Genomic DNA, 22,174 nt, shown 5'->3' on the forward strand with positions numbered 1-22,174 from the left:
ACAAGCTTTGTGTCCCTTCTCATATGCCATTTCTCCCTATCTGTACTCTAATGCAATCATTTTGGCATATAGATGGCGCAAGCGTCACCTGAAAGTCCTAACTAAAAATGTCTCATTTTGGAACGTGAGGGGGGCATCGAGGGCAATACAAGTGCAGCTCATTATAAATGGAATCCAGACCCCATGTAATGACTGACCTTTGGGCTTTGGAAAGGGCACGTAGCACCTTCATTTTGACAAGCTGTTGGCTTCTTTCCAGCTGCAGTCTTTGAAAAAGGTATGTGTGAAGCCTTAAATATAGAGAATTTATGTAATCTGGGGCGTAACCACCCATTTCCATCTGAAAGGAAAACCTTTCATCAAATGGAAAATAAAATAATTCAGGAGATCACAGTTGAACCATGAATAACTAAAAGATCTGCCTCTTTGTGAATCTGCCTGCCAGCCATTGGCATCTCCACTTAATGCTGGAATTCTATTTCTGATCTGCTAGCTGCCACAAATTCGCCCAAAGGATTCATTCTTTTCCTAAGTACCTCTGTTTGTCCGATACTGGCACTTTATATTAGGAGTCTGGAGTACTCGAGATGCCCAAATCACTGGGAACTGAGAATGCAGACGTCATCAATGAATTGGTGTTCTCCATTAAATTGGGCCTTGTGGTCTGAAAGGTAGGTGGGCCACCTGCTATAATGAACTGTGCTTTACTACAATTGGGTTTTAGCCAATTAACACACAGCCAGTTTGATCATTCAAAATCAACTTTTAAAGATAGTGGGGAGTGTTAAACATTATTCGTTTGGGGGGAGGGAAGCGATAGCATGAAAATGTTGGGCTACCTTTGGAATAGGCTGAGAGAAGATGAGGTTGTGCGTGTGCAATGATGGCAGTCAGAGTGTATACCCAAGTATTGAAATCTCCAAGAACATATTGAGACGATATAAGAAGATTTTTGTATTACTTTGTCTCGGTCTCTTTGTAAAGCATTGAAGGTCGAACAAGTAGTAGTTGGTCTATGAAGTAAAAAAATAAAGCTCAACAAAGGTAGGCAGGAACATGCTTTTGACTGTAAGCAAATCTGTCTTCATGAAACAGCTGTTGTTTTTTGATATGTAGGGAAATTGTAAACCATTATCTTTTCAGATGGTGTTGAATTTTTATCTGCTGATATTGCATTAACAATAAATGGAGATGAGCAGTCCTTGGCCATGGTTTGCTTGGGAACTCAAAATTCTGGGGCAGAAATGTATTATGTGCTGAAAATATAGGATGGATGCAAATGTTCCTCTTTCTCAAGCTTCTTTCCTTGATCATCTCCCAGCTTCTTTTGACCGGTTTTATTTGTTTAAAATTAAGATTTCTGCAAAAGCAGGCTTTTTAAAATTGCTGAACAGTTCTTTTGTTTTGTTGTAGTTCTGATGAACATGGAAGGTCTTCATCACCGCGAAACAAAAAATATTCAGACTATAATAGACCAGCTGAAGCAAGGTCAAATAAGGGCCGATACAATGACCGATCAAGGGACACAAGGTAAGATTTTCTATCATTAAATCAAGATGTGTATTTCTGTAAATCATTGACTGTACTTTAAGAATTCAATGATGCCTCTAAAAGGCTTTGAAATGTCCTTGCGTCTAACAGGCATTTTAGATTTAGCCTCGATCATTTTAGATTAGGCCTCGATCAGTCAGTAGATTACCCCAAAGTTTGCTCTGCATGGTTCGGGGGAAAGGGCTTGCTCCTTTCTCAAATTCATTATCTCTACCTCTATAGAAGCAGACCTTTGGCCAGACTATCCTCCCAACATCACTTGAGATACTTCTTCTGTAGTCCCAAGATGATTCAATAGAGGGGGTGGTCTCACCCCTTTAAATCCAGATTGGTCCCTGCCTAGCCGTCTGTAAGGTGTTGAATTCTGGCTGGCTACTGTGTTTGGATTCATTTTGTCCGGTGATGTCAGTTCTAGAGTGCTTTGTCTCCAGGTATTGGGGCACAGGAAGTGTGGGGGCCCAAGGGAGGTTCCACGATGATGTGTCTCTTCTGTGTACTGGTATTCCTCTCCTGCTACTCTAATTCTGCCCTCTCTCCTGTTGGCTCTCCATGAAAGTCTCTATTAATTACTACCCTGGAGTGAGCTTTCTATTGTCCTGTCAACCCTGGGCTTAGAAGCAGTGGTTCCTAGCTAGCCTGCTGGAAAGTTGTCCTGTCACTTGAGAATGAGACAAGCCTTTCCAGAGAGATAAAAAAGGGGGGGTTGTTGGACTGAGCCCAAATGGTTGTTTTGGGTGAAACCCAGTTCCAGATGCTGATAGACACAGGCCCTGTCAGTGAGATGAGTCACTAACAATCCGACAATAAAAAAACACACCAAAAGGTTTTTGCCAGTATAACTAGATTCCCAGAGGCCACCATGTCAATACTAGAGTGACTTGTACTGAGATTTTAGGCCACCAGCCTCTGGAGCACAACATTTTATAATCTAGATCAGGGCTGCTCACAGTGAATTGCAGTCCCTGGCTGTTGGAACTTTGTGTTCCGTCAGGCTGTTGGTAGGAATTCATATGTACTTTGTAACTGCCCTGTTGCCAAACTCTAAAGGTGTCAATAGACAGACCCAGCAGAGTCACATGTTTGTATTATACATTACAACATGGAACATTATGAAAGGGGGGCCTGATTATCAGATCTCGCTTCCAGAGACAGATTACATGTATCATTTTATATGAAAAATCTAAAAGCTCAGTATATTCTGCCTCTCTGATGGCATTCTGTTATAGTACTACACATGCCAAGATGGCAACCTTGTTTAAGCTCTTCGAACCACAGCCTCTGTTGGCTGTTATCTTCCTTTTCAATGCCAGGAATGGCCATATATGGTCATGCCTCTTTGTGGGCTTTGTCAGATCTCGGATGCAAGCTGTTGGCAATGAACTGGTGTGGCCTGGTTTTGGGTCTTGGGCACCCTAATCCACATGCTCATCTTGACTGATTCCACAAGTCTCTATGACCTGTTTATCCAGAATTGGATAACGTCTCAAGAGTTTGAAAATCGCATGTTCCCTGCTGGGAGGGCTGGTGACACCCCCAACCCACCATTTAGACGCATCGGGAGGTTTTAGAGCCATTCTTCAGTCAACAGTTTGAGCTCTCTTTTAATCCGGTCTTTCTAATTAAACCCCACAACACTGGTCGTATAGAGAAACCCTCCTAACATATATTTATATTTTTTTTAAAGTGTAAACCTAGCCAGGAGGCAACAGAGATGTACATTGTATGAACGATTCGTACAATTAAACATTGGTGAGTTAGGCTCTGTGGACAGTGATTAAAGCCAAGTTGGTACAGGTGAGCTAAAGTGTGGCTGCGGACTCTCGAGTGGGTACCTTCCCAATTACAGGTAATTTAGCTGTGCTTGTTCTCGCAGATGGGCTCCTAAAACTATTGTTTGATTGGCTGGAGGACCCAAGGCCTCATCTGGCTCTCCTGGCCCCATGGCATGCTGCCTACCCCCCAAAATGACTCCTTCCCCGACTTTGATTCCACATACATACATACATACATACACGCACACGCACGTATGTTTAACTTGACTCCAGCTACAGCTCTCTGCACGTGTAAACGGGAATCACAAAGGAAAGTGATTGACAACTTCCTTCCCTGAGTTATGCCACCATGCAGTTCATAGGAGACCATCAAAACTCTGATTCAGTCTCGCAGTGTGTGCAGTTGTGGAGCTCATGAGCACCCCTTGCGCCTACAGGGTCATAAATTCTGAAGGGCTTCATGAGACGATGGAGCCGCTGGGCTGCTGCCTGGGAGGCCAACATTGGTGTGGTCATGCAAGGCACTGAATGTCATATTGACCAATGAGCTTTCTGCATGATACGCAGGTGGACCATCTATAATGGGAGGGCACAACCCTGCACCCAATTATGGATGGGCTGCCACTGAACAGAGGCCTTAGCTATAATGTGCAGATTTCACCCTGGCACAAACAGGCGCTAGCCCTGCAGGCAGTTTGACTGGCGTGCAGCACTTTGCATTACTTGTGGTGGCCCTTTCATAATGGAATGGCACTCTAGCATTCGCCCATTACAGACTAGCCACCACTCATCTTATGCGTTTCACCCCAAAATGTCAAATAAAAGAACATATGATACAATTGTTCGAATTTCGGATGTACTAAAATTACGCACAACCGAAAATTTCAAACAATTATACCATACTCTCTCGTATTTGGTGCTTGTCTACCTTGGTCTCATCTCTTAATTTGCTACCTCCAGTCCGAGCTTGTTAACCCGCCTTTTACTTGCCCCCTCATTCAGTGCGAGCTACAGCAGATTCACTGACTCTTATTAAACCCTGCTTTTCTCGTGCAGTGCCTTTAATCTTCCACGTTACGTTTGCCAACATTCCTCTACTGTAACTCGTAAATGTTGCCTCTGCATTACAGACCACTATTTTTAATACATGCATTTCGTCTGCACATTATTACTCGTTCACTATAACCGTTTTCATTTTTTGAGAATTGAACTTTATTGGCATTTCAATCATGACAATACATTACAAACTTTTGAATAAGCCCGGTCACATTGCCCCATCCTGCTGCGCCCCCCCTCTTTAAACTTAGACAGGTGATGCAGTCCCCGAGCTCAAGTCTTCAACTGCACCTCGGGCAACGTTCGAAATCCCCCTCATAAACCTCCCCAAAATTCCATTCCCTCCCCCTAACTTTCCTGCCCCTTCCTCTCCCCCCCCCCCCACTGCAGCTCATACACACCCTCTTCGATAGGCTCCCCACCACAAGAGTGGCACTCCTCCCCACTAATAGTTTCTAGATCCTGCAGCTGTTTACGGCCTCATTCCACCCTCAGGTTGTGCTCCACCCTGTTTTGCCCCATTCATGTCACTCCACGCCCTGGGTGACTGAGCGTAACATGGCCCAATATCATCAAACCCCAGTGTCTACCCCCTCACCTCATCACTTCACTACCCCCACCTCTCAACACTGGTGTTTTTCGAGGATAGGTACCCGTAGACCGTCAATGTTGGTTTGGGTTCCGTCAAGCAGGTGTGTAAGGAATTCCATGTCAAAAATGGCGCGCACCTTGGCTGACCATTCTTTTTCAGTTGGCATCCTTGGGCTTTTCCACACCTGTGCGAGGCAACATGTAGCAGCCACCAGCATTACTTTTACCATGTGTCCGAACTACCCTACATCAGCCTCCCATGTTACCCCAAAGAGAAGCAGCCATGGGGGAAGTTCTCGCTTGATTTCATCAACCCCTTTGATTCATGACCGGACCTCCCGCCAGTATGTTTGTACCCTGCCACATCTCCACCACATATGGCCGTAGTCCCCCTACTTCCCCGCCCACATTTCCAACAGCCCGGGTCGTATCCCCTAAAAATCTTTGCAAACGCAGCCGGCGGCTAATGCCACTTGTACAAGACTTTTAAGGCCTGATGGCGGTATGTCAAGGAGGCCGTCGAATTAGCCACCTTCCTATACATTGATGCCCATAGGGTATCATTGATCTCTTTCCCTAGATTTCTGGGTGGGTTCTGCTAACAATATCTATACATAAACTAGCTATGAGGTCCCTAGAGGCTGTCCTCATAAGCAGGAGTCTCTCGAAGTCTGTCAACCGTCTCTGCCAATTCATCCCCCACCGATCTTCCAATAATACCCCGTTCAGCTGCTGGTAACGGAAAATGGACCCTCTGCCTATCTGCAGGCATTCTGCTAACCTCTCTATCGTGATGAAGGTTCCGTCTTCCCACAATTGGCCCGCCCTACTCGGCCCCCTCCTCATACCATAATTGAAACGCTGATGGTTCTACAATCCCGTACCGCAGTGACGGTGCCCCAATGCAACTCGGGTGGGTGGGCGATGGCCAGGTGGACAATCATCTATTTGCCCCTCCCTCCGGCCAGTGTGTCCATTGGACCTCCAGGATGGGATGGTGTAACACCATCCTCGGGATACAGGACCGGGGGACACATAACCACTCTCCTAGGGGAACAGGTGATAAGACCTCATTATCCAGTGGTACCCACTGCTTCTCCAGCACCAAGAATAGATGATCCACTAGTACTGGGAGCTGGGCTGCTTTGTAGTAGATCGGAAGATCTGGGAAGCCCACCCCACCATCCTCCTTTGGGAGGATCAATGTCTTATATGCTACGCAGTGTTTGGTCCCTACCCATAGGAATTTCAATTGGACCGCCTTGACCTCCTCAATATAGGACTTCGGGAGCATCTGAAACAGGAATAGGAATTTAGGTAGTACTGCATTTTTAATGCAATTTAGGCGTGACATCCACGTAAGCCCCAGCCTACGCCACTGCTCCACATCTTTGCGCACTCTCAACCACAGCGGCACATAGTTCCCTGCGTAGAGATCCCCTGCTTGCTTATACACCTGTATTCCCAGGTACCAGAAGTTTTCCTCCTTCACCTGAAAAGGGAACTGCCTTGCAAAAAGTTTGTCTATCTCTGATAACTCTCCAACCAGCATGGATACTGACTTATCGAACTTAACATTAAAGCCTGAGTGCTTCCCATAGTGCGCCAGGCTCTCCATAAACCAAGGCACCGAGGACAAAGGGTCTGTGATGTACAACAGGACATCTGCAAAGAGGCTCATCTAGTGCATGCACCCCCCCCCTCCACATCACTCCTTCATCCCCTCCGCTTTCCGTACCTCTCTTGCCCACGGTTCCATCACCAATGCGTAGAGCAAAGGGGATTGGGGGCAATCCTGCCTGGTCCTTCGGTGTAGCTGGAATGCCTGCAATATGTTCCCGTTCACCACCACACTAGCTGTTGGTTTTGAGTACAGTGCCGTGATTCACTGCTGCCATCTCCCTCCCAAGCCTATCACTGTTGTAGGACTTCCCTCATGAAAGCCCAGTTTACCCTGTCAAACGCCTTCTCTGCGTCTAAGGCCAGCAACAGGGCGCCCTCCCTCACCACCTCCGGTGCGTTAAGAATGTGAAGTGTCTTCTGCATATGAACCGCTCCCTACCTGTGCAGTATAAATCCAGCCTGGTCATCAGCCCTGGTAGGTAGGACTCCAGCGGGACGCTAGCCCCCTTGTGAAAATCCTTGCGTCCACGTTGTGTAACAAAAAGGGCCTATATGAGCCACAACTGGCTGGGTCCTTGCCCGGTGTTCAGATGACCGTGATCAGAGCGTGGAGAAATGTTGGGGGGCTGGACCCCTCCCCTGGGAGTTAAACAGTTTGGCCAGAGGCCATGCTAGATGATCTTGGTATTGTTTATAAAAGTCTGCAGTGAATCCATCCTCCCCTGCCTTTAGCTTGAGAATTGCCAACAATACCTCCTCCTGCGTCACTTCCCTACCCAATATTTTCCTGTCTTCCGGTGTCAGGCTGGGTAGTCCCACATCCTCCAAGTACCCTCGAATCTCCTCCTGCCCTACTGCCTCTGACTCGGTATAGAGCCCTTGGTCAAACTCAGCAAATTGGGTGGGGACCTCTTCCCCTTTCTCCATCATGACCCATTTGCTCCCCGGATCCTGTCAATCGTTCTTGCCGCCATGCCACCCCTCACCCTATTTGCCAGGATGGCCCCTGTTGTATCGCTTTGCTTGTAATACTTCTGCCGGGTATACCTCATTCGCTTAACCACCTCGCCTATGGTTATTGAGTGTAACTCCTGTCTCTTGTCCCTCATCACGACCAGTAGGTCACCCCTGTCAACCCCCTTCCATACTAGCTGGGCACACAGCTCTTTCTTCTCCCCCCGGAGCGTGGTCTCAGTTAGACCTCTCTGCCTCTTTTTCCAGGCCGCCTCCGCAATGAGCAGTCCTCTGAATGTGGCTTTGGCCGGTTCCCACACCACTGCCGTGTCCACTGCCCCATTATCATTGGTTGTGAAGTATGCCCCTATCTCCTTTCCCAGAAAGTTGCGAAACACCCGATCCCTTATCAGCATATCATTGCACCTCCATCGCGTCTGTTGCCATGGTGGATTCACCATTCCCCATTCCCCTGCCACCAATTCGTTGTCCGACCATGTTATCACCTCCACCCTCGGCCCTTGCACAACCTATAACCTCCCTCTGCTCCTGTGGCACCAGCAGATTGTCTATCCTGATATAGGATTGGTGTGGAGGGGAGAAAAAGTGTACCCTCCCGGGCCCACATGGTGCTCCTGCCACACGTTCACCCACTGATACTCGTACAGCAGATTCCTAAAGTCAACATTCTCCTTGGTCACCACCCTCTGCCTGTCTCCCTTCAGTGACCACAACAGTCCACCACCGGGTCTTAAACTAGGTTGAAGTCTCCCCCCAGCTCTGTGAACCCCTTCCGCCCAATTTACCATCATCCCCAGTATCTTGTGGCTAGTGTGAACCTGACACCCTCATGAAGGCCCTTCACCCCCAGAAACTGGGCTCCAAACCCCCTCTTCACCTGTTTCACCGCCAGCTTAAATGCCCTAGCCAGTACAATACTACTTCCTCCTTCTTTATGGGAGTCCGAGAGCGCTTTACCAACATCCCTACCTTTTAATTGGGGTCTCCGCTCCTTGTTTATAGTGGGTTTCCTGTAGGAAAAGTGCTGTTAGTCGCTGTTTGTGAAACATATTACCCATCAGTGACCTTTTTGTTTTTGGAATTCAGCCTCTTGACATTTAGCGTGGCCTTTCGCAGCTCAGCCTTATCCCCTTTTCACCTTGATCTCTTTATCCCTCCTGGTGTTATGGGCGCCATCCCCCTCTGTCACTCCTGAGTGTAGCTGCATGAGTCCCCCCTTCTCCCCTCTCTTCTCCCCCTCCCCACCACATTCTCCTTACTGTGGTGTCACAGACCTGACCTCCCAGGCAGAGACCCCTGCCCTGGTCCTCCTATTTCTCCCGAACCATTCATCGAGACCCTACTTCATCTCTTCCCCTGCCTTGCTGCATCACCTCACCCCCCCACCCCTGCTGCTGATCACCCTCATGCCCCCTCCCTCTCCCTGCCATCCCCCCCCTCCCCAAACGCTCTTCCTTCTACCGTCGCCTCCTTAGTACTCCTGAAGAACATGGCCAATGGATGTCTGTCTTGGGAGAGCCCCTGTCAATAATGATGTGTCCTTTAATCTAGAACAGTAACCTTGTGAAGTCCGCCTTCCCCTAGTCAGCTTCTGAAACTTTTTGGTGCCCTGAATCCTGCAGCCCCCATGTGGCTTCCCCATTGCCGAAGTTTAACCGACCTGATTGAAGCTCTTCCCTTCACTGGTTCCACCCCCATCCGGTCTATGCCCTGTGAGTTCCTCTGTGGTCTGCTTAATGTCCTCTTCTGTTACCACCTGGTACTGCACCCCTTCCCACTCGAAGATAACTGCAAAGGGGTATCCCCATCTGTATTTGACCCCTTTTCTACAGAGGCATCTGGTCAAGAGGCCGCACTTCTCACGCCTCGAGTGTCTGTGCAGAGGTACTGGAAGATTGCCACCTTGGAGCCTTCATATTCAATGTCCCCCATGCGCCTGGCCTTCTCCAGAATATCCACCTTGTCTCTGTAATAATGCAACTGTGCAAGAACCGAGTAGGGACCTCTCCCGCCTCCTTCTCCCGCACAATGTACTCTGTCCAGGGGTACCGTCTCCCCCTCCTTGGAACCCGGAACCATCCCCATGATCATCTGTATCTTGCATTCAAGCCTGGCCGCCGACTCCCCCTCCTGCTCCCGCAGGCCAAAGAAGCTGAGGTTGTTTCATCGCTCCCTATTTTCAATGTCATCCACCTTCAGCCGGAGTTCCTCTCGCCTTTCCACTTCTTGGAGGCGGGCCCCTACCTGCGTCTCCAGAACCACACACAAGGTGTGATTTTGCCACCAAGGCCTCCATTCTGTCCTCTAGGGTGACCACCCTCGCCGAGAGGTCTGCCACCTTGGCACCGATGACCGTTCTCATACCCCGTATCGTCTCCAGAATTGCTTCTATGTCTGTCTTAATGGCGCCAATCTCTGCAGAACTTGGATGGTTCCTCTGTCCCCCTTTACTTTCATCATTCCCTCCCTCTCTGTGTATTTATATTGTGCAAGTTCCTCCTTCCAGCTCATCCACACCGGCTGTCCTGCCCCAGTTAACTATTCCCCTCCTCTACGCAGGCCACTCCACCTCAGTGCCCTTTCTCCATTCAAGGGGACCTCCTCACTCCATCCTCTGCTTCAGGTCCACTGTCCTGGCACTCAGCTAGTAAACACTCCTAGCGGGCTGCTCCTCTTCAGTTCCACTCAATGTGGGTCGGACCCCAATCTTGTACCAGGGGTCCGTGTCCCCAGGCCCCCCGGGTTTCTAGGTTCCTTACACCCCACTGGTTTAACTCTGTTGCTCCTACGTGCACCGGCCAAGGGCTTTTCGGGTTCCTGGGTCCTCCACCTGGTGCCCCAGCCACAGTCTGGCCCCCCGGGCACACTCCTACTGCTTTTTGCTCTGGGTGCTTGGGATCTCTGTGTCCCACTTTCCCCAGCACTGTCCACCGGAGCCACCCTGTGCTGATCTCCAGGCCTAGGTCCCTTTGTGGCGTTCTCCCGTTGCTGGCAGGGGGATACAGGCTGTCGAGCCCTCTTATGGTTCAAGGGATCCTCACAAGGGCCCCCCCTCCACTTACCGGCCTCCACTTCTGCAGTCCCTCTGTGGCCACTGGCACTATACTCATACCGTGGGTGGTGGGGCAGGAGGGTGGAGGCAATCCTGCCCCTGTTCTTCTGTCCTGCTTCTCCTTCTCTGGAGCGCGGCCCTTCCTCCTTATCTCCCTCACGGCAGGATTTGGGGAGAGGTGCCAGACTCGCAGTGCACACGCTCCGCCTGGGGTCTTTTCATGCGGCACCTCCCGGGGGCTGCTCTGGCCTTCCGGGGCCCCGGCTCTCAGCCGGTACGGCCCACCTGCAGCAGGCTGCTTCACGAGTAGCCCTGTGCGTCGGCAACCTCACACCCACAGCCTTATGGACCGGAGCCGATTCCACCTGTATGTGGGGTCGGGGGCACAGTCTGAACTCCCCAGCAGCGGCGGCTTGCTTTCCACCATCCCGGGAGCCATTGTGGCGGTTCCCGGGCACCCAACTCCACAGATGCTCCACGATACAAAGGGGCAGGGGACGGAGCCTAGTTATCGGGCATCCATCTTGCCTGCACCCACAGGTGGCCTCCCACTATAACCATTTTCAAGGTCCATTTATTTATTTTAATCGTGCTGATTAGTTACCAACACTTTTGCAAGTTTGCGTATGAGTGCATGCATCATTTTTTTTTCCAGTTTTGTTTTTCTTATCAAGTCGCAAATTACTGTTTCCTGCATATGCATCACAATGGCTATTTTTAAATTGTTCGTTTTCACTTACCTTAACTTATGCTTGTTTTACCCGATTTGTGTGAATAACATGCTTGTCCTGATCAGTTCTTTTTTGCTCCTTTCCAAAAAGTTTGCATACCAATGTTCTGTAAAACCTTTCTCGCGAGTTTTCACCCGTGATTTCATATTCTGGAAGTTCTCTCGTGTTAGCACCCTGCTTTTTACAAGTACGTTTTTCTTTCTATCTATCACATATACAAATGCAATGTGCGCCACATGTATGGTGTATGACAATACTTAATGATTCCCTTATCTTATTTAAGATGTTCAACATTCTTGTATTTTTCAGACATGTTTTACGTTTTGGTAATATAACGTAGAACCATCTTATGTACTGAAAAGTTAGAATGAATAAAAATGTCCTCCTTGGATATGTTTGTTCCTTTATCCTGCTTGAATATTCTGTTGCTACTCCCCTAATTTGTTTAAACCATACACTTCTCATAATGCAGACCTTTAAAGTTGCTTAAATATTTATTTTGGATTGTTTTGTAGATCTGGTGAACGTGAAAGGTCTTCATCCCCACAAAATAGAAAATATTTGGATTATAATAGACTTGATGAAGAAAGATCAAGAAATGGCAGAAACAATGACCGATCAGGGGACACAAGGTTAGAGTACCGCCAAATCAAGATGTATACCCATGTTCACGTCTCTTTTTCATATGTTATGTAACTGCTTTTAAATTACGTCAACACACTATCGCAGTAGTTTTAAAGCGTCTGACGCTTGTCGTATTGTGACCCCCGCCTAGCGTGCTCTAGACCTTATTCTGCTTGAGGAAGGGTGAGCAACACTGAGGAAAGCAAGAGAGAGTAAGATGTGGGGAAGGCTATTGGGTACTTGTTCAAAGGCTAGTGCTTTATGTAAGGTTGGATGTGTGTCATACCGTCTTAAATGGCTTGTCTTCTCGATATAGTTGGAGAATAGATATATATGTTGCTATAGCATAAGTAATTTCCAAGGCCGTTTTGGCGAGCTGTGGATTAAATAGTGAGTAGTGTTGGGTGTGTGAGTGGGCTCGAGAAAGTGCTCGAGCAATCCCGGTAGAGGGGTCAGCTTAATATATCTGCTGCATCCATTTAAATTACAGCAGATATGCCCTGGATAGTACTCCTGGGATTGCACGTTTTTTTTATTTTATTTGTGAAGCGCCTAGACAGGACCCGAGGGCATAACAGCACTAGGACAGGACAAACAACCAAAGGAATTTAACACCTAGAACCAGAGGGGTAATGGCTTATCCCAGATTTAAAAAGTATCATTAACAAGAGTCTGTGAAAGAGAGAAGTTTTGCAATTTCATTTGAAAGTCGCAAAGATGGGGCAAGCTCTTAAGTCAGGGGGCAGGGAATTCCAGCAATTGGGAGCAGAGTGGTGAAAGTACCCTTTCCTGACTATGGTAAGTTAAGATTTTGGGACTGAGTCTATGACAGTTGTTTCTATCGGAGAACTCTCTGGTCATGGAGCCAGTTGAGTCTACGCGACAGGTAACTCGGGCTCTTGCCATAAAGACACGTATGAGTAATATGCAGTGTTCGAAAGGCATTTCTGCTGTCCACAGGTAGCCAGTGCAGGAGCCTCCTTGCGGTAGAGACATGCTCGGATCTGCTTAGGCCCTCACAACGCATACTGCATTATTCTGAATCACCTGAAGGCGCAAGCCATTTTGCCTTTTCTAATGCTCTGAAGTACAGACTTCCCCATATAATTGCCCTGTCTATGGTGGCTCAGTTAGCCGGGTTGAGAAAAGGGACCGAAGTTGGGTAAGGAGTTGCAAGTAGTATGCAGAACTGGAGACCAGGCTGTTAATGTGCGCCTTAAAATTCAGTTCCTGGTCTAATATTACGCCCAGTGTTTTAACCTTGGGGAGTGTGGAAATGACATAGCCAGCGATGTGAAACAGCTGATACTCATTGCCAAGCTTCCGAAGCTGGGACACAGTTGCTGTTACCGTAAGCTCTATCTTGGAGTTATGAAGTGCAAGAACATTATCCATCATCCAGGATATCAGATTGTAGATGATATTAACCATGGTGGTATCTTTTTCGTGATCCCCAGAAAGTGGGGTGAGACACTGCATGGTATCCACATAGTTTGCATGCAGCTCTCGTTCTGCATCAAGCATCTCAAAGATGGGCATTGTAAAGATGTTAAAAAGTGTAGATGATGCTCACGATCCCTGTGGTACTCCACACGTGACTGGGCATTCAGCTGCCATAGCGTCTTCAGAGAATAATTTGATTTTCGATTGGAGAGAAAAGAAAGTATCCATTCCGCTGCATAAGGCCAAAAGGAGCCAGAGTTCCATAATCTGGGGACAAGTATCGAGTGGCCCACCAAGTCGAAAGCGAAGGATGAATCATGGAGCATTAGTAGTACTATTCTCCCTTTATCAAAAAAGTGCAAAATATTTGCCTTGAGATTCAGCAGGGTAGACCCGGTGCTAGGACCTCTCCTGAAACCCAATTGCTTCTGACCATGTATATTCTGTGTGTCCAGGAAATTTTGGATCTGGATATACGCCACCTTGTCCAATTTATAACAGCTGTGTTGGTTATGGGGCGATAGTTCTCGGGTCGGCCTGGGTCCAGAGAGGGTTTCGTCAGCAGTGGGGAAGTCCATTCTTTTTTTTTTTTTTTCCTTTTTTTTTAAAAGCGAAGGTTTACAGCAAACACACATTGCAGATCATGGGAAACCGCATGGAGCAACAGCATTTAAATATCCAGTTGTACAGGACATTGCAATCAGTCAAGCAGACTTCTTTAATACATCATAAGAATACATGTCGCACCTATAGTGCCCGGGGGAGGGTGTTCCGGACGCATCATCGGCCTGCCTGAGAACGTATGCACTGAAATCGGACCAGACAATTTTGGGGCGAGAATGGAATGGTAGAGAGCTGATGTAGGCCTCTTCACAGGCCTGAACCCAAGTCAATGCCTTGAGCCATCTCTTAAAAGTCGGGGGAGATGGGGACTTCCAACATTGTAGTACACACTTCTTGGCAACCATACAACTAACATTCAAAAACTTTGCCATCTTTCTAGTGTCATCTGTTTGCCATACCCCAAACGCCCCCAGAGGGCATGAGTCGACCACCGCACCAATAATGTATGAAAGGGCCTGCAGGATGTCATTCCAGAAGCCGGCCAGCGCCTGGCAGGACCAGAACATATGTAGGTGATCGGCCCCCACTGCCCTACAGCGTGGACAGGTATGCGGACTACCGCGTGCAAATTTGGTGACCCTATCGGGGGGTGTAATACAATCTATTTAACAGCTTATATTGCATGCATCTGAAGCGGAAGTTGAGAGAGACTCTACTTGTGTGAGTGCACATTTTTTTCCATAGCTCCTCTGGGACTTTAAGACATTCAGCTGCCCACTCATGTTGTGCTCTGGGGGGCTGGTCAGGGGTCTTCACCAGAAGTAGCCTATAAAAGGAAGAGACCACCCCACGGGCGTTACTCGAGTTGGCTATGTAACTAATCTCTGGGGTGTCGGGAGGCCCCCTGGGGTAGAAGGCCAAATAGCGCTCTGAGACTATAGTTCTGCAGCATCTCCAGTGCCGACCCAGAATGACCTTGTCGCCATGTCTGGGGCGTTATAAACTTCCCATCTGGGAATAAATCTGTGAGTGCTCGGTATCCCAGTGCCAGCCAATGTTGAGCCAGAAGTCTATCATGGGTCGGTTCAAGCCCAGGGAATCTCCATATAGGAAGCCATTTATAATCTGGTATGCCATGGCCGTCTGGTATAGTAATCAATGCCACGACAACATCGTAGTCACTACTGGATCAGCTGGGGAAGCAGCCACATAGTTACGACAGAAAATAAGTGTCATTAATATCCACCCCTGCAGTGGCCAGTCTCTCAAACCTGACACGTGGAGGTCTCCTATTGGGTCTGTGCTGCTATCCAATACAGTGACAGGTTGGGGGCAGTAAACCCCCCCCCCCCCCACTGTCGTACGGTAGTCATGTGAAGCAATTTCTTCTGAACCGTGCCGGCATGCCACAAGAATTGTGCACACAATTTATGTAGATTGTCAAAGTATCTTTTCCCAGGCCATACCGGCACGTTTCCGAAAACATAGAGGAACTTAGGGACCAGAATCATCTTGAGTAGGGAGAGTTTTCCCGGCTGGCGATAAAGGGAGAAAACGCCACCTAAGCATTTTGGATTTGGCTTGTTGTGCCACAGCATTGTAATGATCAGCTAGAAGAGTTGGCCTGGATAGGGACACCTGGACATCAAGATACCCGATTCCCTGCGGAGACCATCGGAGAGGGAACTCGCATTCAGGTTGTTGTTTCGTCCCCGTGAGCAGAAACATCTTGGATTTGGAGAAATGAATTGTGAAGCCTGAGTAGATGCCTATACGTGTTACGTCTGGAAGGATAGGGTCCAGGTGGGTTGTAGGGTTCCTCGCGTATAGCAGATCGTTGTCCGCATACAATGATATTATCTGTGCCATTCAGGCATATCCCTCTATGTGCATGTCACACTCTAATGTAATCTACCATTGGTTCTATGACCAGGGCGAAAAGAATGGGGGAGAATGGGCAACACTGCCGGGTGCCCCTGAGGAGCGGGAAAAGCGGTGACGTCTGGGAGTTAATCTGCACTCTTGCAACAGGGTCCGTGTACAATAATTTAATGTACCCAAGCATGTTGGGGCCCACCCCCATCGCCTCGAAGACCTTCCACATGTACTGCCAGGAAACCATGTCAAAAACCTTTTGGACATCTAATGTGACCGCTACTGCCTCCGAATCCTGATCGATCCTAGGCATAACATTAAAGAGCCGCCTAATATTAAGAGATGTCGATCTCCCAGAAACAAAGCCTCCCTGATCCTCGTGGACCAGGTACGTCATTATTGGTAGGAATCTGTTTGCTATCACCTTGGCAAAGATCTTGGTATCGATATTCATGAGTGAGAGGGGCCTATAAGATCCGCACTCATCACTAGGCTTGCCAGGCTTAAGCAAAACGGTTATGGTAGCTTCCCGCAGAGAGGGGGGGGGGTGTTTTTTTGAAGTCTGTCCAGACATAGAATATTTTCGGAGCCAGAATTGCCACATATTCCTGGTAAAACTCGGAATCGCCCTCCCCATACCTCCTGGCTGCCTGCGGGCGGGAGAAGTAACAAACTTCTCATGTGGCGTGTGATGCTGTAACGCTTAACTCATAAACTCTGCGGGAGCACCTCTCTGCAAAATCAGGTTGTATAATTCTTAGTGTGCGTTGTAATTCTATGCAGTCATGTTATCTAAGAAAAAAAACATTCAGCAATCCACAATATACTTGTCAAAATGCACCAATTCAGAAGTTACTTCTCTAACTCTCTCGGGTCGTTACCTTTTATTATTTGTTGGTGAGCTCTCCATCCTGCTTCTACGCAGGGGCGCTTGTTCTGAAGAATGGAGATGAATTGGTAATTTCTGACGGGAGTAAGGACCTCTAGTGTGCGTGATATGAGAGCAAGAGAGAGCTATTTGGGAAGGTAAGGAGATAGAAACTATCCCTGACAAGAATAGCACAACTGGAGCTGTTCCATTAACAATAGAACGAGCGAGGCAAGGAACTCCTAACTTCCCTAAAGCTAAAATGAGGAACGCCTATATGTGCGTGTGAACACGTGACTAGACAATGTCAACTGCTGAGAGAAAACAAGCGACTCTGTAACTCTTAAAAACTCACTCAACTCAATATATATATATATATATATATATATGTATATATATATGTCTATCTTGACACTATTGTGATTCCCCTCTGGATATTATACACCGATGTGAACTACACCTTTACACTCTCAACAATGTGCTTGCCTTTTTCAAATGAAACACTAGCTTCGTGCTGAATGTGTGGAATGCTAACCAAAGGGAGACCAAATTCCAACAGCTAACTATTATGACCCTAGTTAGTTCCGCTGACTGGAATGAATGTAACACTCAATTTATAACCACTCCATGCGCGCCTTTGTCATAAGGCTGCAGTTCCCTACGGCGTGTGTAAAAAGTTGACTGACAGGGAAACAACTTCTTACAACTGACACAAAAACAAGGTAATTCAGCTGACTGGAAAATGCATGCTGCACCATCTGGTGATAGCCACACAAGTGCGCACAATAAACATTAAGCAGCCAATACTTGCAATAAATGTAGGTTGACAAGACAATGAACTCCAAACAGCTGACGGAGATTCGATGAGGATATTCCGCTTACAGTAATGAACGCAGCAACAGCGCCGCGGCAGACTTGAAGGCAACTGCCGATAATGCTGACTGAAAACGAACACTATGGAATGCTGTGGTAATGATTGGGAAGTTACAAAGGCTAACTCCAGAGGGAACAATGGTAAACTAAGGTGAGGAATTTCAAAAATGGGCTGTGGAAACTGCGACTGAAGCTGGCACCGCGGTAAGCGTACACTGCAAAGCAGACGACGCGAAGCGCGGAGCAGGGAGGGGCTTATATGTGTAGCGAGTGTGAAGCACTAGACCATCACTATCACTTCCCATAAGACCACTAGGCCGCAATTTTAGGTAATGAGGAAGTGCCTTCTGCAATATAGCCTAGACATGGTTTTTCCCTTGTTACAGACCAAGCATGATGAGCCGTGGTCCACAAATTCTTAGAGGCTTATCTAGGGGCATGATCCATGATCATGACAGTATCCCCCCCCCCCAAACCCCTCCTAAATCAGAATTCCCCTTTGTAGGTTTGCACGGATTATTTATATGAAAGGCTCATCAATCTAGCTGCATGAATGTTCTCTTGGGGTTCCCATGTTCTATCCTGAGGACCATACCCTTTCCAGTGCACCAAGTAGAACAACTTCTTGCACACCACCTTGGAGTCCAGAATAGCTTTGACTTCATACTCTGGCTGATCGGTCTCAACTTCCACCGGAGCTGGTGCTTCTTGAATTCGGGTATTTGGGCTGACTGGTTTCAACAAGGAAACGTGAAATACCGGGTGGATTTTCAAGTTCTTGGGAAGAGTCAATTTCATGGCCACTGGATTAATTACTTTTTCGATGGTAAATGGTCCCAGAAATCTTGGAAGAAATTTTCGTGACCCTTTCAATGCTAAGTTTTTGGTAGAATGCCACGCCGAATCTCCCACCTTGTACTCCGGAGTGTCTTTTCTTTTTTGATCAGCAAATTTCTTCTGGGCCTCTTTGGCAACAAACAAATGCTCTCGTGCCTTGACCAGGGCGGTGGCAATTTTTTCGTGCAGAGTTTTCACAGCTGGCATTTCTAAGGATTTGGGAGGATCATAGGCAGACATCCGAGGATGCTGACCACGTAAGGTAAAAAATGGACTCAAACCCGTGGAGGCATTTACAGAGTTATTGTAAGCGTATTCAGCTACCCACAAAACATCAAACCAGGTATCTTCAGACTGATGTAACATACACCTGAGGTACTGTTCCAGGGTTTGATTAGTTCTCTCGGTTTGTCTGTCCGTTTGTGGATGACATTAGTGGACAAGCGAACCTCCACCTTGGCCAGTTCGCAGCATTTTTTGCAGAATTTGGAAACAAACTGGCTTCCTCGATCGGAAACTACTATTGAAGGAAAACCATGTAGCCTTACTACATTCTCCAAAAATGTTTTAGCCAGATCCGAGGCTGTAGGTAGGCCTATCAATGCTACAAAATGCGCAATCTTTGAAAAAAGATCCACCACCACCAATATGGTATCATACCCATCACATTTGGGTAGATCAGTGATGAAGTCCATAGAGAGAGTATGCCAGGGCGCAGGTGGCACACTCAACGGTTGTAGAAGGCCAGCAGGTTTACTCTTTTGATTTTCGTTTTGAGCACAATTTCCGCAAGTTTTCAATAATTGAACTACATCTCTTCGCCAAGTGGGCCAACAGTAAGACCTTTTCACCTTTTCCATGGTTTTGGTAATTCCAGGATGACCCTCCAGCAAGGCTCCATGATAGTTGGAAATTACTTGATCTTGCAGCCTAGGAGTGGGCAGATACAGGCGATTTCGATAGAATGGTAAACCATCCAGAACACTGAAGTTTTCACCCTTTGCTTCCCATTTCTGCAGTTCATCGGAGGTCATGTTGATTTTGACTTCCTCTCTCAGCTTCTCCCATGATGAATCTGTTGAACCCACAACTCAAAGCACCTTTTCCCCAGAAATAATTTCCACAGGAATGGGAGGCACATAAGCTTCTTCACCTTTTCCAATACGAGATAGGGCATCTGCCTTTCCATTTCGCACCCCCGGCCTTAATGTGATGACAAAGTCATATTCGGCAAAAAAGAGGGCCCAACGTAGTTGACGGGAGGATTGCGCCTTCGCCGAGCGGAGATACTGCAGGTTGCGGTGGTCCGTAAAAATGGTAACAGTATGTCTTGCCCCAAGTAGGTGATGTCTCCATTCCTTAAGTGCACACTTGATGGCCAACAACACCTTATCAGTAATTGTATAGTTGAGCTCTGCAGAGGAGAATTTCTTGGACCAAAAGGCCACTGGATGCAATTCGTGGGAGTCCGGATTGCGCTGCGATAATACTGCCCCCATGGCCACATTAGAAGCATCTGTTTCCACCACAAACGGAAGATCCGGCCGGGGATGCTGTAGGACTGGTGCTGTGGTAAATCTCTCCTTTAATTTTTTAAAGGCCTCATCTGCCTCTGTAGTCCAATCAAATTTTTTGTTCTTTTTGAGTAAGGACGTAATGGGATGAACTAATCGCGAGAAATGAGACACAAACCGTCGATAAAAATTGGCAAACCCTAGAAAACTTTGAATTTCTTTAACAGACATGGGTGCAGGCCAGGTGAGAATTTCCTCAACTTTTCTATTGTCCATCTTGACTCCTTGTGCCGACAAAATGAACCCCAAGAACTCAACTTCTGGAACGTGGAAGTGACATTTTTCCAGTTTAACATACAGAGAGTTTTCCTTGAGTCTTTGGAGATCAGCGGTCACATGCTTAACATGTTCCAAAGGGTTATCAGAAAAGATTAGAATGTCATCTACATAGACTACCACACAAATATCCAACATATCTCTGCAAATGTCATTCATAAAGGATTGAAAGGCAGCTGGAGCATTACACAGCCCGAAAGGCATTACCTTGTATTCAAAGAGCCCGTATCCAGTCCGAAATGCAGTTTTCCACTCATCTCCCTCCTTTATGCGAATTAGAGGATATGCACCTCTGAAGTCTAACTTAGTGAAAATTTGTACCCGTTTTACTTGGTCCAACAATGTAGAGATGAGTCGAAGAGGGTAGCGATTCTTTAGTGATTTGATTTAGAGCTCGGTAGTCTATACACGTTCTTAATTCTCCTTCTTTTTTGGGCACAAAAAATAGGGGTGATGCTGCTGGGGATTTAGATGGTCTGATAAAACCATTAGCCAGATACTGATACAAATAAGTTTTCAAATGGACATTTTCCTTTTCTGTCCATGCATAAATTCGGCTGCACGGAAGCTGGGATCCAGGAATTAAATCAATTTGACAATCGTATGGTCTGTGAGGGGGCAGTACTTTGGCTTGTTTTTCCTCTTGGAACACATCTTGGAATTTCCGGTATTCATGGGGCAAAGAGCCTATAAGACCTAAAGTGTTTTCCGTAGACCACTCCTGTTGCATTATCTCCACTGAACCTTCCGTAGAATTGCAGGAGTTCTGACAGTCAGGAGCAAAGGTCAAAGTTCTGGTCCGCCAATTGATCAATGGGTTATGCTTTTCCAACCACGGTATTCCCAAGATAATCTAGAACTGTGAAGCTCGAATCAGGTCAAAAGAGATCCTCTCGCTGTGTCCATCCTGGCAGAGCATAATAAGGTTGTTAATACACTGTAACAGGACCTGACACTAATGGAGTGCCGTCGACCCCGGATACATTTTCTGCTTTTAACTTATCCGTTAAGGAAAATCCGAATTTGCTAGCCAGGTGAAGATCCATATAATTGCCAATAGCCCCACAATCAATATAAGCAGTCAACTCATGCCTTAGAGTGGAAGTCTTATGACTAAATAGGATGATTGGAAACACAAAGTGTGAGGTCACTGAACCCTTATCCATGCTCGACAAGCTGACCTCTAAACTTGCCGGGCACTGGAGTTTTCCGAAGTTTGGTCCTTCTTGTCTTGACTCACTCCTCCCAAAGGTTTCCGTGCCGGTTTCACTGGGCAGTCCTTTAAGAAGTGACCCGCCTTACCACAGTATATACATAACTTTTGCTGACATATTTTCTCTCTCTGCGTCTGAGAAATCGGGCCTCGAATTCCCCCCAACTGTATGGGTTCCGAGTGAGTTTCTGGTCCTGATCTTGAAACTGGTTCTCTTGGGCGAACCACATACGCTCGATTGTCTTGGCGAGCACGATCAGTCCTACGATCTTGTAACCTGGCGAGCACGATCAGTCCTACGATCTTGTAACGTGTGGTCTAACTGTATAGTTAAATCAATGAAGTCATTGATATTCTCTGGCGGGTTCACCACTTGTGCCAAAACGTCCTTCAATTCACTGCGCAGACCTCGATAAAATAAAGTTGTTCTTTTTTCCATACGCCAATTGGTTTCTGCCACCAACCTATTAAAGGTGGCCACATATGCCAGCAATTCTTGATTGCCTTGTTTCAATTTTAGCAACTCGTTATCCAACGTCTGTCCTTGAGTATGTCGAGCAAAAAGCTTTTCCAACTCTTTCTGAAATTCCTGAAAATTTTGCAACACAGGATCGTCCCTATTTACAAGGGGTATGGACAAATCTGCCGCATAGCCGCCCAAATAAGATAACACGAA

General features: G+C 47.1%; 1 protein-coding gene across 2 annotated transcripts in view; it reads left to right on the forward strand.

Annotated features, from left to right (window-relative positions):
• CWC22 (CWC22 spliceosome associated protein homolog) overlaps positions 1-22,174 on the forward strand; it is a 743,793-nt gene that overhangs the window by 161,046 nt on the left and 560,573 nt on the right. For both annotated transcript variants that reach the window (XM_069616085.1, XM_069616086.1), the window contains exons 5-6: positions 1,414-1,530; positions 11,867-11,983. In XM_069616085.1, the coding sequence (XP_069472186.1) occupies positions 1,414-1,530; positions 11,867-11,983 (234 nt within the window). The remainder of the gene's footprint in view (positions 1-1,413; positions 1,531-11,866; positions 11,984-22,174) is intronic.

This window comes from Ambystoma mexicanum, chromosome 9 (genome assembly GCF_040938575.1).
Source record: "Ambystoma mexicanum isolate Mex_15411 chromosome 9, UKY_AmexF1_1, whole genome shotgun sequence".
Lineage (NCBI taxonomy): Eukaryota > Metazoa > Chordata > Amphibia > Caudata > Ambystomatidae > Ambystoma > Ambystoma mexicanum.